The sequence below is a fragment of the Anthonomus grandis genome, chromosome 10, assembly GCF_022605725.1.
Source record: "Anthonomus grandis grandis chromosome 10, icAntGran1.3, whole genome shotgun sequence".
Lineage (NCBI taxonomy): Eukaryota > Metazoa > Arthropoda > Insecta > Coleoptera > Curculionidae > Anthonomus > Anthonomus grandis.
In genome coordinates this window covers 10,425,873-10,445,259 of record NC_065555.1, presented here as the reverse complement: position 1 = coordinate 10,445,259, position 19,387 = coordinate 10,425,873, and the positions used below count along the sequence as shown (strand labels likewise).

Genomic DNA, 19,387 nt, shown 5'->3' with positions numbered 1-19,387 from the left:
TTCCGCAGATCCTAATTATAAAGTGAAAAAAAAACTGACTCAGATCAGTAATTGACTCAGATAACGTAATTTTCGAGTCGACAAGCGGGTCTTTATAACCATGCCATAATGAAGTTAGCGTAGTTTCTCGGTAGCGGACGTAACGGTATTAATTTAGGCGAGCAAACAGACTTTGCCGTTTGTGAAATTACCCCTTTCCTGATTTGCGACCTGGCGAGCAGCAAATGAAATTTCAAATTAAGTGCGCCCCCGTGCGATTTCACACTTCCAGATGGCGCGCAGGGCGATGGGGCTTATTTCCACTTTAGTAAGTTTTTTGGTTACTGATAATATTTCACAGTATTTCTTAGGTATATATAGGATGTTTCCTAGCTACGGTATCAAATTTCAAAAGGTGATTTGTTAGATCGTTTTAAGAAAGAGGATTACCATGAATCATTAGAACTTAATGATATAGATCAATTTATATTTCTTTAACCTTTAATGTTAATAGTGATCAGGTTCATTCTTTTTTCTGGAATTCTGGATATATTACATCTTAAATGACTTAAATAGCATCTTATTCTGCGTTACAAAAACTAGATTTTTAAAGATATACTGGAAGAGTCATTTCAACCAACCCTTTTTTTTATAGAAGTTTGAGAAAATCTGCGTGCAGACCCTCCCAGGTATTGGTGTATATTAACGACACTTGTTAATAAAACTGCTGCTCCCTATTAGCCAGATGTAATTTAATTGAAATAATTCTGTTAAGCTAAAGTTGTATACCTATTTTAGTTTGTTTTTTCGGATATGCTGGTTGATATAATCATTACTTAACTCAGCTCTGTTAAGTAATGAATGATTGTAGTTACTGAGAGTTTTTGAAATCGAATAACTCGCTTTGTAATCGACGTAAAAAATTTAATTTTAGCGAAATTCTAGGCAGTTCACTAATGTTCTTAATCTTGGTCAAATCACAAATGTAACTTGTGGGTATCAGAAACATATTTTTAAATAAAATTTAACTTCTAAAATAATCCAACCAAGAGTGCAAGGGTAGGCTCAGTATTGTACATGTCTAAAAGTAACATAAAGGTTTATTTCCTCAATAATACAGTATAAAACTATAAGGTTGTATTAAATTATAAAATATGGTGAAGCTCTTATAAAAAGAAAATAATATGGATAAATAGCTCAATATTAGAATAATCAATCTCCTTAATTCTAAAGTGCTGCTTGAATGAAATAAATCCTGAAAATTTCTGATGCACTTTTTCTACAGCTTGAACGTAAACGAATGGAAGTGATGCTTCATTAAAGAATAGTGCAAAATTTTCATAAAAAAATTTACTATATAATCTGCTTTCAAGCAATCGGTAATATCCTTGACTTTAAAACAGATTTTGAGGTCATCAGTAAACATTGGGAAGTAAATATTAAGCTCGCTATAACGTTTTAATAAAGATGTTTTAGTTAAAAAGAGCACTGGACTTAGGTACGAACCTTCAGGCACCTTAACAGTGTCCTTGAGTTTGAAATAGATATTGAGACTGTTAGCGAATATTGAAAAGCAAAAGTAAAGTAGGCTGTAACGTCATTGACCTAAATGATTTAGTTAAAAAGAGCAGTGGACTATGTGTGAACTTTAAGGCACCTCAATAAAAGAAATTATCCCCTGATATGTATCAGCAGTGGTTTTTTGCCATTTGTTTATTTAAATTTGATAATTTATCTTATTAAATAGCATGGTAAAATTTGTGCACAAGCCTTCGTCTAACGATCCTAAAGAAAATCTGATAATGTTACTAAATTAAGTAAGTTCTGTCGAGCGCTGAATGAAGACCGCTACATTGATGGTCGATGAAATAGCTCTTTAAACTTAAAGACAAATAGTCACAAACTTTTAGATACTTTTGCAATACAGTGCCAATAATTATTAAATTTACGATATTGATGCATGTTTCTTATCCTGTTCTCCCAAAATTATAAAGGACAGTTGATCGGACGTGTATTTTTTTTGTATGTCAGATTTCATATGATATATGATTTTTTCCATGTATAATCAAGAGGCCATGCGCCAAGCACATATATTTTTTGTAATTACGCTGTAATCTTTCTCATATTCTAATGGCAGTTCTGGCATTATCATTCATTCCTGCAATCTGAAACACAGTGTATTTTACAAAATAAATTCTTGATCTGCCTGGAGACTAGACAAAACATTATTATCAAATTCTTCCAATATACGTATATCTCGAAAATTTAATAGGGTTTAAAATGACAGTGGAGTAAACGTTTATCAGAAAAAAATCAAGAAAAAAGGGCATTACAAAAGAAAAGGGCATCAAGGAGAAGCACTTAAAGTAAGGTGCAAAGCCCTAACACACGTTTCTTTTACACCTCTGTATCTGAATGGGGCGTTAAGAGCACCGGGGCCACCGGATAAGATGCTTGAAAACATCTTGGAGGTTTTTATTTGACCACTTTGTGGTTCTCACAGTTTTTAAAGTTCCGATGTCTATAGGTTGATGCCATTTTACTTCTAAATAATGGGACATTAATTCAATCAAGATTAAACTTATAACATTTTACTATTCCAGATGATGCTTTTATGACAAATTTTACCATGCATTAATAATATGCTTTTCAAATTGTATCATAAACATTTATGGAATTGTAGTCTGAAAGCATCCAGATGAATTAACTAGAGAAAAAATAAAAGAAGTGCATTTTGTCTGAACACTTACCATATAATTTTCTCTATTTTTGCTGTATTGCAGTAAATATATTTTGTTCAGTTCTTAGCACCGTCTTATTACAATTATTTTTTGTCAGTACAGATAATTCTTTAAATCTATTCGATTGTATTTCTAAATATACATAACTATATAGAATCAGAATATTCAAGCTGAATTAAGGTTGAATGGAGCTTTAAAAATGTCAAACTTATTTTCATTTGATATTGAGTGGATTGAATGGATACCCATACATTTTAAAAAGCGTTGTCTCTTCTTTCTGATCTTTAGATTTATTTAATTCGCGGTTTCGCAACTATATTAGTCTACAGGTGTGTCAAAAAGATTTCACTGCTTCTACTGTTTTGAGTTTCTTTTTACAGTGGTAAATATTCATTATCATGATAATTTTCTTGTGAGTACTATTTGCCCATTAGTACCAATAAAAGATTCTGCATATATTTAAGACAATTCTATAAATATTTAAAAGCTCCTTTAACTACCAAAAACTTATTTGCAGAAACGTTGTTGCAGAAAGTTTAAATTAATTTTTTAAATTCATACTTTTTGTTTAAATATATTCTGTTTTTATTCTTCTTATTTTTTATTGTTTTTTACTTAACCTTTAACTACTCGCGCACTTTTTTTTCACGCTACAACTCGCGCGGTGTACTTTGTACACCATTGCATTTTATGATCTAAATTTGTTTTTGTTTTATTTTATTTACTCTATGAATTATAAATATACGTGTAATAGATAATTGCCTAATTTAAGTGCATATTTTTGGCAAAAAATCAGTAAGTATGAACAGAAATAATATTACACAAAAGGTAAACTAAAAAAATATATTACACGACACGAACACAAAAAGTTATCTATACACTGGCAGATCCGCCTTTCTTACATTTATGGCATGTAATTACGTTATCACTGTGTTCTTTACACACTAATTGATGACAAGTATTGCATGTAATTGTAGTAAATCTATTCTTTTTTCTGCCACAGATAAAGCATCTTCCTCTGATTTTTGTGGGTGGCCCTTCCTCTGCGTCGTTTACTTGAGCTTTTCTATACCTAGATAGAAAATGTCTGATATCTATAGGTAAAGTAGATATTGCAGCTCTTTCAGACAAATGAGGTCTCATCAATGACAGAGAAAGCGATTTTAGGAAAAGTCTTCTGTATTTGTGAGGAAAATAAGGATGAGTGGCGTTATATAAAATTTGGCTATTGATTCCTGCTATATTTAGTAACTGAAAAAGAAAAAAGCCAATGGCCATCTCCTTGTTCTTTTTCCAACAGAAAACGTATTGTACATTTTGTCCACTGTGTCCACACCCCCCTTTGTGATATTATAATCCAATATAATTTCAGGTTTGTTGGTATTTGGGTCAATAGAAGAGTCGTCGTGCATAGTAGAAATCAAAACAACGAATTTATTTTTTTTTGACACTTAAAACTATGGTTACATCCTTTTGAAATCCGAAAATGGATGACCCAACCAATCGATTTTTATTTGGCAAAAACTCAATTGGCAGCTCCCGTTTATTTTTTTTAGAGTCCCGATAAATGTTATTTTATCTTGTAACAGCTCCAGTGCCAAAGGGTAACTTGAATACCAATTGTCGCAAGTTAAATTCCGGTTACTTCCTTTCTGTTCTTCCAACAATCGGTGAACTATGGCAGTTGGCGAGTTTAATTGATTGTATTGACCGTCTGGTTGTTTTTCACAGTAGAGCTCTAATTTACTGACATAAAATGTTTTAGCATCATAAAGCACAAACACCTTCAACCCATATTTGGCAGGTTTGTTGGGTATGTACTGGACAAAGCTGCACCTTCCTCTAAATGCAATCAACATTTCATCTATGGTCATAAATTCACCAAGAGAGTAGTTTTTTTCTGAATTATAAATAAATTTGTCCAAAATAAATCGCACCGGGGCTAGCTTATCGGTTTTATTTTCTTTCGTTCCTTCTTCCTTTGTCATCAAATCTAATATTTGCTAGCAAAAAAAGAAATCTTTGATAATTTATGCAAGCTTGAAATATTTCTGATCCGGTTCCGTCTTTCGTCCATAATTCCAAAAAATTGGTGTGATTTTGCTTCTTACATACAGATAAAAACAATAACCCAATAAAATCAAGCATTTCCGTTTTTGTAACGTCCTTTGCGTCTCTTTCTCGATTAAAATTTGCCCGAACTTTTGAAATTTCCTATTAGTATACTGAATGATATGTTCAATCATTTCATCATCAACAATTTTTGAGAAAGCACTCATCTCATCAGTTATGTCACGGGCGCATTGCTTTGGCCCTGGTAGTATTTTTATTATATTTTTGCTTTTGGGTTTAGTAGATTTACACATAGGGTAACTTTTATACCAAATAGTTGTTTTATCCTTGCCAACATACTGACCTTCTCTATTGGCCACTAACACGGAGAGAGGAACATCTTCGGAGCCTGAACTTTGATCATCTTCCACTTTATCTTGTTCTTCTTGCTCACTTATTTCTTGTTCGGAGTTTGAATTGTGTTTGTCTTCCTCTATATCTTTATTTTCATCAGATATGTCACCTTCCCCGCCAATTTCTTCTTCGGAATCCGTATCACATAGAACCTGGGCCACAGCTTCCAATTCATTTTGGGTTAAGCCTTTCGGATTTTTTATCTTTATTCGATGCCTAAAAATAAAAAATATATAAATTAAATATACAAACGTGTATAAGTACCTTCGTGGCACCAACAGAGGTAATCTTGTACTCCCACTTAGATTTTTACTTTCAAATTACATACCTATCTTTCAACTTATTTAAATTTTTATTTAATCACACTCAAAACAAATGCATTACTAATAATATTTACATATGCACACACTTCAAAATAAACGATTTTTTGTTGAAAAACTAAAAAATATATTATTTTAATGTACTTACATAATTACTCGCGTTGGTGTATTCTGTACACCACGACAAACTTCTCGGGATATTTGACCTTCTACTTAGGCGATCAAAACCGTATTGGCACTGCATTTGGAAGAAACATCGAGCGAAGCATAGCTAGCTCGGTGATGCCGAAAAAGTGATTGTATGGAATCAGCAGCGGTTGGCACCAATTTGGTGTATTTTTTACACCAGTGCGAGCAGTTAAAGGTTAAACTTACATTTCACCTCCAAACTTCTCTACTATTTTCATATTTATTTTCCACTGCACTCAGGTCGGTCTCTTTTCTGGTCACCACTTTGTTTCTTACTATTATTTGTACAGAGTTTCTCAAATTCGTTAGTTACTAGTGGTATATTATTATACAAAATAATTAAATTTTAACAAAGTACATGATGGTGACTTATAATTGATAAAATGACATTTTGCCTTTTAGCCTCTATCAATAACTTTTTTTTGTTCTTATGAACGCGATATTTAATTAAACTAGTTTGAAAGGGTCACTTTAATTACCGTCTTGCATTTAAATATTCAAAACATTTAATATGTAATTTAAGAATTATTTCCCTAACTCTCTCTTTTGACTAAAAAGTACCGGAAATAAGTGTTCGATATTATTACAAGCTTCACAAGAATCTCAATATTTTGCAAACTTATGTAATGATTTTATTAAGTTAACATAATTATGTATAAAAGTTAATGAGTTAACTCCTATATCGGCGTTAGGCCTTCTTCAGGGCAAACAGAAACATCAAAGCTCGTCGTTTAATTGTGATAAATAGAACATAGTGGTTTCATATGATTGTATTTGGTTTATTTGTTGCTTGAATATGGATTGGTGCGTAAGTAACAATGTACTTAAATCATTATTGTTAAGTACATTGTTACTTATTCCTCAATAATAAATAAACCAAATACAGTCATATGAAACCACTATGTTCTATTTATCATAATTAAGAGCTTTGATGTTTCTGTTTCCTGAAGAAGGCCTAATAGGTAGAAACGATGGCAATGAAAAAAACATTTGAAAAGCTTGAATTTTTGATTTTTTTTTTGACCATTTATCCAAAGCCTTAAAAATTTAAAAAAAAATGGACTGGGTCACTAAAACAACACACAAAATGTTTTACTAAGCTTCGAACTTTTCCTTCCAGAATTTGCTGATGTAAGTAAACCAGATGAGATAGACAATTTAGCATTATACTTCGAAGATAAAATGTCATCAATGGCAGTAAAGGCAGAATATAAGTGGTGGTGTGCAAAAATATCGTCAATTGACGAACCAGCCGAGGTTTTAAAACCTTTGGAGTCTTACGAATGAATATATTTCCGCGGTATAAAACTTATTCTCACTATTTTAGCAACTCTGTCGTCAGAACGACTAGCGTAGAAGGATCATTCTTTACCATGAAAAGAATGAAAATTTTACCTTAAAGTGTAGTAAATCATGAGAGATTAAGTTTACTTGCTATGGTCTCCATTCAGTGAGATATTGCTGTCGATCCTCACCACGCCATATAGACATCTTATCAAAAAAAATTGATAAGATTATTTTTCTAATAAGACAGTTATTAAAAAATTTCCCCTATTACTCTTTAACTTAACCCTCTCTAAGCACCACTGACTGACTATAAGTCTTGTGAAATTTGTGAATAGATTCTGCAAGCCCTCCCCGAAACAAATTTCTGACTACGAGACTGACTACCTGTGTGATAGGTTCTATCACACAGGTAGCTTATGCTTCCTTAGTGTAGATCCTATATTTTTCCTCCAAAACCGGAGTTAATAAAGCTAATTACACAAATTGGCTGTTTGCTCCTGTTCGTGATCCTTTATGTTTTTTTAAATTTCAATTTATCCCACAGTTGGGCGCCAAGATTTTGTTTAGCACAGGAATTAAACACAGATTTTTTCTTATACATATGAAAGTGAATATAATTTTGACAACGAAAAGATTCTATATTCGAAATTCTGTAAAGTCATCATAAAATATTTGTGATAGTATTTTCGTTATATTGTATTTTTGGGTTACCCTAAATAGTAATTTCTTGATTACAAAGTAGCCCCACAGTTGGGCGCCAGATATTTGCTTGACACATTATTGGCCTTAAATTGATTTAATTTGGTATATATGGGATTTTCTTTGGGCCATACCGCAAAATGAATTTTAACAGGTAACACATGTAAATAAGAACATTATCTCAATAGGAACAAGTAAAATTCCAAAATGCGCCCGTTCTTTGATTAATTTAAATATTTTGACCAAAAGTAATGAGATTATGTTCCTTTGGTTGGACTTTAACTTTTTTTTTAATTTGCTCAGGAAAACATAAAACTGTCATACTTATCGTCTAAAATATTTAATTAGTAGTTTTTACATTTTATATATTCGAGAAGATTAATCCAAAATATCGAGCTAACGCATCAACCGTTCATTCGCTTGTCCATGCAGATCCATGGACATAACGAAGCCAATCAAAGGCTCGATTTTCCATCAGGGCCGTTAATAATTATAAAATTGTTGCCCGACAGAAGCGATGGCAACATCAGAACGATGCCTGCTTAATGAGGATCAATGGCTCATTAGAGCGCCATTGCCCGAACACCGAAATAATTGGTAATTTAATGTGAGTTTGTGAACGAGCAAGTAGTATGGATCCGTCTATATAATCTGTATATGCGTAAACGATGAGAATATTATAAAAACTTCAGATCAATTATTTTTCTTAAATAATTTTTTATTCAATTTTCGATGAATATGATTTTAGAGAGAAACCTTGGACCTTTAACTGATAAAGTAAATATTAACTAAATATTTCTTACTCTAATGAACAGTTTTAGCTTGAAAAGACCTGAAATTTTGGGTGTTGATGCTAGAACAGATCGGTCTCTTTTGTTTTCTTTAGAAAATCTTCTAAGAAAGACGTGCCAGGCCGTCATACCACCCATTTACTTAAGAACTTGGAATCCGCTAAAAAAGATACAACATACTAAGCTTCTTACTTCTCAATAACACATGACATCTGAAGACCTTGTAACATAACATCCCTGTAACAAGATGCCTTTTTTGGTTGTGTCTTTAATTCAACATATTGGTTGGCAAATTTTTTGCCTTTCTCATGTACTGAAAGCTAATACATAGCGATACCAATCTACATGAGGTCTACGTACTACGAAGATACTCAGCAGTCTTTCAGGTGGAGGTGTTTACCATGCTAAAGGTTACTACTATGGACCAAGTAAAAAGGGGTCTGGATAAAAATATAATAATCTAATTTAACAGCACTATTGCTAGAATGCAGACATGCACTGCACAAGTTGGATAAGAGAAAATTATTCCGATTAAGCTAGGATTTAGAACACAACGGAGTAAAGGTCTATGACTGATCAGATACGTTCGCAAGATCGATTTCGAGCATTGCCTCATTCTGAGTAAAAGATATATGTATATTTGTCATATACTTGATAACTAGGTATGGAAAAAATTAGATAAGGAATAGCGAATGCAGCTGGTGCAGGCAAATAATATTAATGATAATAATTATGTCTTTATTTTTATATACAGATGAACAAAATTAAATTTAATAGAAACGGGTGACGCCTTTCGACAAAGTCGCTCTTTCACAAAAAACTGCTATCAAATCTAACGAAAGCTAAAGCTGCGTGACTGTCGACACAGCATAAGAAAACAATACAGGACTAAACTAGAGTCCTTATAGGTTACTGTAGACTCATCAGGCACCTATATTTCTTGAGCATTTTTCCAGTTCGTTGTGATTAGGCTGTAGCTCGATTGAGGAAAGTGTCTTTCTTTTTATAGATGGGCGGAACATTTATTGACAAGGCTATGTTATGCTGTATTAGCAGCACATGACAATACCCAGTCTATTAATATCCAGTATAAGCTTGATTTGGCAGTTATGGGTATGCTTCTTATCAGTCCAAAGAGTCTGCTCCAACCTTTAATTAGATTTTGTTCTTAGACATTTTTTCATAACACCAAAGCAGCGCAAACGATTTTTGGCTTAGTTTAGCCTCATATAATCATAAGGAGTTTCGGTTCTAGTGCCACAACCTCTCCAAATTGCCGCTTTATAAAAGATTAATTATTGTCATTTAGATTATGCATAAATAAACGCATTATACAAAACCTAGTCAGAGACCATAAAAGCTTATAAAATTGTGCAGTGTTATGAATCAAAAAAAAAATATTATTAAACCTAATATAATTTTTTTGGAGATGCATGATTGCAACTTGGAAAATCTATCCAATACCAATTAGTATCAATTAAAGATAAGGCATTTCAATGTCCTAGAGTAAAATAAAAACAGATATTGCTTTCTAGCTGATACGTTAACATAAGCCAACTCACCTTGAAATTTCATGCTAATTCGAAGGAATAGGGACTGAAATGTAGAAAAAATCCAGAAATTATTAGATTAGAACCCTGATGGCGCTTATACGCGTAGAAACGGGTTGCTAAATAAAAAATTTTGCCAGTAATCAATTATCTAATTACTTATTAAATTGTGTAGTTTTATTAAACTACATTAAATTTCATAATGCATTTTAAAAAGCTGATCTAGTATATAATCAAAACTAATTAATATATTGTTTGGCAATGATGTATGGAACAATGGCACAAAGAGAATAATATTCATGCCATCAAATTTTGGCCTATACTCTTTATACATTAACTACTTTTCTTAATTATAGCACCTAAACGTGTCTTGTTAATTTAACACCACAAAGGCTCAAAGAACAAAGAACTCCGCTCATTACTAGTCTTGCTTCAAGACAACGTGTTTGTCAAGATGACGTTAGATTTTTATTGTCAGATAAAATCGTTGACAAATTAATTATCCACTTACATTTCCGTTTATTTTTTAACGAATTAATAACGTTCGTTCGCTCGTGGCTGTCAGTCACTCAACACCTCCACTAATTTGACATAATTAAAGTTGGGAAAATTGACGCTAAAAAACGCATAATCATTTTATAGTTGCACCGTTTTGTTTTTTTTTTGTGTTGTTCGCAACCGTAATTTTATGGTATGAACTTGCAGCTTTGTGAATGGGGGATTGCAATAAAAAATATCATTTCTTCTGTTTGAATGATGTGGAAGTACTTGTAAAATTACTACAAATAATATATATTTGCGAGGCGACTAATTCATGTGTATTAGAAATTATGTATGGGATGTTTTGTTTATTTTTCACATATCATTGATGAAGAAGTAGTCCGTATTTGCAGTGGAGTTAATATGTCAATGGGTAACTAAAAATGCTTCGGTCATCCTCCACTAAATTTATTTAAAAATTATTAATCCTACATGTTTCGGACATATAATATGTCCATCATCAGGGATACAAATTGAGGGTTTTCGTCAATACATATTAAAGATATAGTGCCTCCGGCAAAGTCAAAAGGTTAAAACAACTAACAATAAATAATAAAAAATAATAAAAATGGCATATTAAGATGCATGAGAATGGGACTAAAACTGGATCTATACAAAGATTAAAATCACATGATTATAAAACGCCTTCGATAATTCGTACGATAATTCATAGTATTCCAAACGATTGAACCATGTGACAATATGTATCTTACTACTATTTTGTATATTCATAACTTAATTTTTTAGGTGAAGATTTAATGTCTGCTACTAAGTCTCCTGCATCTACTTAGTAGTAGTAAAACCTACCTAGTGGTTAAAGTATAGAGTAGTTTTTGCCTTGTGGATGTGTGACCGCTCTCCAGGTAAATTTTTGATTAAAAATGAGTACTATATTTTTAATTTATTTCAAGAACGATGTTTGTGTTTGGTTTGAAAAGTTTTAAGTCAGTTTACCAAGAAGCCGTCGTCCTTGAACTTTTTGTCAAATATATTTAGTATATTATATGTTTTGTCTAAATTACTGTTGGTTCCTTTGGTATTAGCTGAGGTCTTTGCTTTGTAAAAAACTTATTATGGTTTAAAGTCGGTTTAACAAGCAGTCGTCATCAATATCGTCAAATCGTAAGAACTTTTGGTCAGTTAAACTCAGTGCATCCCATTTTATTTCCAAATTACATGCATTTTCATCTAACTACAATGACCAAGTCACCCGCAAAACCTAGATAATGCATTATTTAATTTTCTTCTTTTTATTCGTTTCTGTAGATATACCACCTCACTAATATTGTTGTCTTGTTTAAACTTTTTTTAAAAATAAGCAGCAAAACTAAATTAAAACTGCTTAGAAAAAAACATTTAGAAAAACGTGTAGGACTTTGTTTTATTTTGATAAGCAACAATAATTTCAAAAATCACTGACATTTAAGAACATACACACAGAATTTAGTACGTAACATTCGGAATATTTAAACTACAAGGTTTCATAATAAATTAACCATAATATCGTAAATTAGGGCCATCAAGGAAGATAATCATTTAAGCATACTACTATAATTATAGATGGTAACATATGACTCTAGTAGCGGTATTCGTAGTTAACAAGCTTATTACCAGCTATATAGTACCCATTTAGGTTATGCCTAAATAAATACATTTATATTGTACCTACTTATGCATAAGCTAAACGGATGTATATATATCCTCTTTTATTAATTATTAGTGTCCTCTGTTAGTCTTCTTTTAGATGTAGTATTAATGAAATAGATTGATAGAATGAACTATGGCTGAATTTTAATAAAATACCATCAAGTCTTTGCATTAATAAATTAACCTTTAAAAAAAATATATAATCAATGAATCATATCCATTTGGGTTATGCTTAAACCAATTGGACAATACTGGCTACGAACTTGTGTATTCAAACTGTTGATTCTAAATGCAATATATATCGTTTCATAATCAAATGTAATATCATCTTTGTGCCTAGAAATACTTGATGATATGATTGACATGGATCAGTATGGACTTGAATGCCTTCAATTAAGTCTTGAGACATTAAATTCTCTCTAATTGACTATGTCAATTTCTATTTTTATTTCTGTTTGAAATGTTGATTGATCGAATAATATGCAATCATATATTTAACTGTTTATTGTTTGCGGTTAAAAGATGTGTCGTCAACAAATCTATATGTAAAGAATAATAATGAGAGAATATATTTATACTCAAACAAATTTATTATGCGCAGACAGGCTAAGTTTGCTTAAGATTTTATATTAAAAAATTATGGATTAATGTATAAATTTAACCTAAAATTAATTTATAATTTCATTAGTATAGCTCTATTTAACAGAAGCAAAAAATTTGTATACTATCCCTAAATTTTTACATACGCTCTTTTTGTAGCTCCTAAAATAATGTATTACAGTATGATCTAAAAAGCAAAAGTTCAGATTGCACTTCGTGAAATCAGGTTTATAGTATACAAATAAAATAATTTAATATGTTGTGGGTGTACATCTGGCAACAGTGTAGGAAGGAGCCAGAATAAAGCTATTCCAGAAGACAAAGGAAGCGGGCGGGAGCGCGTAATTACGCCAAAAATGCGAAGAATCCCAACTTCTTAATTAAATGCAGTTTTAGTGCTAGCCCTCCCGGCTACATCATCCTACTTTGCCCGAGATGAATAAGTTTAATTAAATCCTCTAGTGTTTTATTGTGTTGACGTGTCTAAATCTGTGACTCGCCTACCAAGTCACTTTCAACGTTTTATTGCTATACGTAAAACTTTATAATTAAGAGTTTAGATTAATTTTCACAAGGATCTTTGAATTTAACGTGTTATATTAACATTAGCATTGATGTTATTCTTAGCAAGTTAAATATATTTAGTCCAATTTCCTCTACAGAATTTTTTTTTATCATGCATGTTCAGTTTAATCTTCTATTAGTTGGTAGTATGAATAAAAATTCTTTACTTTAAGAATTTAAATATAGCATAAGTCTAATTTTATTAGACATTTTAAAAAATGTGTCAATAATATTAAGCTTATACTTATAAAAGAACACTAAAAAATTGTACGTTTATGCAAGTGATAAAAATTAATTCCGAAGACGACAGTAAATCAGAACTAAGTGTCAATTTGCGCGTCATAAATGCTTTATCTAATCACAAAGTATTATATGATAAATCACAGTTGCCATTAATAAGAAAAAATTGAGAAATTCTGTCAATTAAAATGCAGGAATCCCAACGATCCCAAACGATTTATGGAAAAAGTATTAATGTAAAAAAATTAGAAGAAAAAATTCAAAATATGAAAAACGAGTTAAAGAAGAAAAGAAATAAAGGGAAAAAATTGCTGGACATTATAAATAAAGATGACAAAAATCTAATATTAAATAAAACTGCTAAAGAGGCAATAACAGGATTGAAGCTATTGGAAAATGTAGAAATGCAAAAACCAGCGGAAATGAGGTTTTAGTTAGATTTCCTCTTTCCTCTTATATTACACCATCACAAGCAAAACAAAAAGCTATAAGAGCAAGAAACAGATGATACTGCAAAATTGTGCTGCCGGTTCTTCTTGAGTTAAAACTTACGCACATGCACATTAAGCAAAGTTCACACGCTAAGGTCCCGAAATTTCAACTTCTTTACATTTAGATTAAAGATATACAATTTTATAAATTATGAACAGATATATTTTTCAAGGTACACACCCTATAAAATTTTATTTGTTTCCACACTTTTTGAATATAATTCTAAATATGAATTGTTATAAGTACAATGTGTATAAATAAATGTTTGGTTGGTAAATGAAATGTTTGATCTCTTTTCTCCATTTTCTAAATTGTATTTCTCTTCTTCTTCGTCTTTTTATGATATCTTCTTCTTCATTGACAGAAAGTGGATCATTCAAATACTCTGATATATTATAAATTACAGCACAACTAATATTTACAGATGCAACTCTGTCTAGTTTCAACTATACATATATTGCAAAATTGGAAAACTTCTCCTTAGTTGACCAAAGCACCTTTCGATTATGACTGTTTCTTTCATAAAGATTGTGTTAAATGAAATTTTTTCACGAGTTTTTCGGAACTTTTGTATGACATCGTCAGCCAACGTCTGATTCTATAACCAGATTCACTTAATAGCATTTTATTATGCCGTTACACATTATTCATTTAAACATAAATTGTAGAATTCTACTGTCGTGTTTGTTGCATTACATGTTGCCTGCACATTTTTGTTAAAGTAACCTTTTCTATTATAGTATTTCTCTCCTGGCTCAGATGGTTTCGGAATCTTATATGTGTACATTCAATAGTATTAAATGTGTAAAAATAGCGATCTAAACAAAATAGCTTATGCCTTTCATGATAAATGAAACAAACTTTTACATTTGTAAAACAATTTACAATTTGGCAGATTTAAACTATTGGCTGTTTTTATGTATGCTAATTCTAACCTTCTTTATAGTCACTTTTTCTTCATAACCGGTAACTATAATCTCTAGTCTTCTCACAAAATAATATGATACATATAGTGTAACAAGGGTTTCCGTAATCTTAATATAAAGAGTAAATATGACTAATTCGCGATCAACTTTCTACCGCGACTCAACTCGCTTACTGCATCTGTGCGATAACAAAATAATTGCGTTTACTCTTGGAGGTTATTAATTCAACTCTTAGTAAGTTTAGCAAAAATGAAAATTGCACGGAACCGGGGCAGTCGGTCGAACCTCACAGTTTGTCCTAAAAAAACTGTACTTATTCCGTTTATGAAAAGAAGAAAGATGAAAGATCTGGTCAATCCAACTATCTTCTGTAAAGGCCTACAATTTTCCCGGGAAGCTGAATACTTAGGTGGCAATCTTGACGTAAAACAAACCTGGAATTCGCATATTGAAATCACCAAAGGAGTAGTAGGAAAAAATTAGGAGATTTTTACCGCAAATAGTTCAATGACTATACACTGACTATGTGGTAAGATCCAAATTAATCTACGGCGCGGCGTAACAATTTGGTAGCCAAAAGTTAAAGAAACTAGAGTAAAAAGCATAGTCTACACAAATACAGTCTCATCTATCAACACCCAAAGACTCGCCTGCCTACACATTACAAAGGAGCAATGGGTAGCTCTCCAACTGCTGCCATGAAAACCCTGCTTAATCATCCATCATTGAATATCATTGCTAGGGAAGAGGCTAGAATGGGGGCATACAGACAATGAAATGGCAACTGGTATGAAAAAACACACTACAGGTCATATAAGAACATTAAATACCTTAGAGATCACTCTAACAGTGACATAATGACGACCAAAATTAGCATGAATAAACCGTTCTTAACCCAGCTAAACTGGAAATATAAAACGAAACAATCCAAAACCAAGTTAGTATGGTATACTCACGGATCAAAGATGGATAGTGGAACAGGAGCAGGAATATAACGATTTTTAATCAAGAGTTAACTTGCTTGCTCACTCGGACAACATACCACAGTATTCCAAGCCGAAATTCATGCTAAAGAGATGATTCTGCCTAAGTAAAATTTTAGAAAGAACCTATGTCAACAAGAACATAATAATCTTTACAGACAGCAAGCCTCAATAAAAGCTCTTAAATGCTCAATTATGATAGTGTGGAATTAATGAATTAGTGTGGAACTATTTAGAACACCTCCTCAGTCTAGCAAACTCAAACAGGATAACCATTGTCTGGGTGCCAGGACATATATGCATGGAAGGCAATGAAAAAGTAGCCTCTCTAGCAAGAAGCTCCCGCGGATCCGAAAAAAGTATAGTTTTTAAAAAGTCGAGTAAAGAGACTCACGAAGGCTACCGGAATACCAGGGCTGAATCATATCAAAATATTGCTGAAAGGCCTATTAACCACTTTTACCTTCGTGTAGTGTACTATTGTCAATTATGGATTTCATAGTAGTTCAATAAACACTTAAAAACGTTTAGAAAATGAATGCAATATATCGTGAATAATGTATGGTACAAAAATCAGTTGTACCTCAATTTAGTGGGTTTTCTGCATTTTTTTTAATTTCAAAAAACTTGCGATAGTAAAAAATAATTTATTGTCCCCTGAAACAAAAACGGCAAACGCCAGGAAACAAAAAACCCAAAAAACTGCGTTTTGGCGGCCTCTATTGCTGTTTCCGATTGTAGGGAATTAAATTCTCTACAATCAAATCGAATCAAAAAACGTTTGGGCGTTTCTCAAAAATGGAAGGGAGAGGAGATACACATCTCTGAAATTAAATTTTTCTAATGGAGCACTTTCAACTCTCAAAGTATGAGACCAGGGACCATTTTTTTTCGCTTTCAAATTCTATATTGACAGTACTTACAATAGAAAATTAAAGAAATAATTTCTTCCGAATCCTTACTAAAGCTCAGAATAGTGACGAGATTACTCACTGGCAACTGTACTAATGTAAACTGAAATATTCCATAAAGAACTTTTGTGTAGACTTTGCGAAGATCGCTGCACTTGATCGCTGAAGGAAACAAAACCTACTGGAGGATCCTCAGGAGTAAACTCACAGAAAAAAACTAATAAAGAGCCCACTGCGCCTAGCAAATATAAGTGACATTTTCAATTAGGAAAACTGCAACAAGGGATACAATAAGCGTTTGGATGCAGTGTCAGAGATTTACTAATACCTTGCCCTGTTGCAAGAATAAATCAATCAATTAATTAAGTTTAGGATTTTGGGTGCAGAAAGTTTAATGTATGGGGTGCTCTGTCGGTGTGAATAGGTTTTATAAATCCTATAGAGATTTGATGATAACCAGTTCTTCTCACTAAGACTAAAGATAAGTGAATTGAATACTGTATTGTGCATTCAATTGAATTGAATTGAACAACAATGTCTTTTCCATGTTTCCAAACTACAAACATGGAAGACTTATAGCTGATATTAGTGACATTTTCCCAAGCATTTCCATAGAGAGAGGTATTGTAGAGCTGAACGGGCTACTCATTGAGCATTTCATGATTTCCAATATCTCGAGGCATGAAAAATATCGGATTTTATATAATATTCTTATATAAAAGCTCTCTACAGCTAGTTTGAAAAGAAACTTTTCTCTTTCGAACTAGGCTAGTTAAAGTGTAGACTATAACTAATATACTAATATCCTCGTCTGATAATTATAATATCCTCAACCGACTAACTTTCTCAAAAGAAAAAAACGATTAGGACCCTTAAGGGTGCGCACAGTTAAATTAAGAACTTTTCTTATTTACTTTACAATCTGCATCACCCACGACTGGCCATTAAAATTCCGGGGGCTCGGGCAAATTAAGTTCCAAAGAAATACTTTAATTTAATCCTCAAATTGGAACGGTCCTGAACAGAAATGCGTCGCGTCGCTCGTTGCGAGCGTTTTCGTTATTCCGTGGCAGCAGCAGCGGGACAAAAGGCGGAAAATAAACTAATTTATGTAAGTAGGGTTCCCCTAATGAAACTGGCTCCGCCTACTGTTTCGTAACTGCTCGTAAGCAAAGGTTGCCAAGTTGTTTGAACAGGCCCGAAATTAGGAAGAATTTGTATTTTTACTTTCTTTTAGTCACATTCATATTAAAGGTGATGCTAAACCAAGGGTTATGAAAAGACAAAACGAAATCGAAGTTTGACAGAATAGAACACTACCTTTAACTACTTTTAGAGATACAGATAACAACTTTTAAAAATGCGCTCTTTTTGATGTATACTAATTTTGATAAGATTTACTTAGTTTTGAAGATCTCTGATAGGATAGAATGTATACCATGTATGTAGTACCATGCCGCAGAATTATTGTTTTGTCAGTTATTAAAGTAAAAATTATTTGCGTGTCACCTCCTTGATCTACTAGAAGAAAAAGTAGTAAAATATCTATGAGACCAGGCCATTAGCCTTAGAAAAGCTAAATTGTAAATATTGGCTAGATATTTAAACAATGTTGAATACTCCTTGATCTGCAGTTTCTTCCTTGTTTCAACATCAACGGCATTCCAGGTTGTCCGCAATACCCAGGATATGAATACACTGTCTTAAGTGCCAATGTTCTTAAAAGTTGGATTTCACGTCTCTTTATCTGACAATTACTCTGTCTTAAGAGACCCTTGCTAGATGCTATCATTCACATACGACTCTCCTGCACGAACTTAATAAATATACCTGGACTGCCAATTCAATGAAAAGTAAATGACCACTACTAGGGAACCGCCATTTTGCGTGATTCTGTCCTTTCGATGTTGGTCACTCTGACAAATTTTAGTTGTGCCAATTGTAGGGAAACAAAACAATTAAAGTTTTTGAGAGGTTATGTTTACGAAAACAGAAAATAGAAAGTTACATTAGATCTATGATTTTTCTTGTACTTCTTTAAGAATTTCAATCAAATTTATGAAAGAAAGTAATCCCCACCTAAAATGAGACAAAGTTTCAATCAACTTGGAATAGATGCATGCACTTTAAAAGATTTGTTTTATTGCTCTGATAATCTTGAATATTAATATTTCTAATTATATATGGTGCATGCCTGTTTATTAAATACACTATCTTTTTATTGAAAATTTCAATTTTCTTATCTATATCAGGTGTGTAATAAATTTGATCCCTATTTAATTGACTTGCATCCAAATGTAACTGATTTAAATCTATCTTTTTGTAATTTCTATATTGAATTCGTTTAATGCCATTATTATTCATAGGAAAATCTAATACTGAAAATACCATATTACGGCCCAATTTTTTTTATTATGGAGGTTTGATTAGTTACTATTAGATCAATAAGACTTGAAGTGTTT

At 32.1% G+C, this 19,387-nt stretch overlaps 2 protein-coding genes across 2 annotated transcripts in view; one reads left to right on the top strand and one right to left on the bottom strand.

Moving 5' to 3' along the window:
- The window catches only part of LOC126741384 (visual system homeobox 2-like), a 191,043-nt gene that overhangs the window by 34,196 nt on the left and 137,460 nt on the right, over window positions 1-19,387 (top strand). The gene's annotated exons all lie outside the window — the stretch shown is intronic.
- LOC126741492 (uncharacterized) lies at window positions 3,733-5,940 on the bottom strand. The gene is made up of 2 exons (XM_050447913.1): window positions 5,655-5,940; window positions 3,733-5,402 (listed from the first exon to the last, which is right to left on the bottom strand). Coding segments are annotated over exons 1-2 (654 nt in total). The 5' UTR covers window positions 5,657-5,940; the 3' UTR covers window positions 3,733-4,750.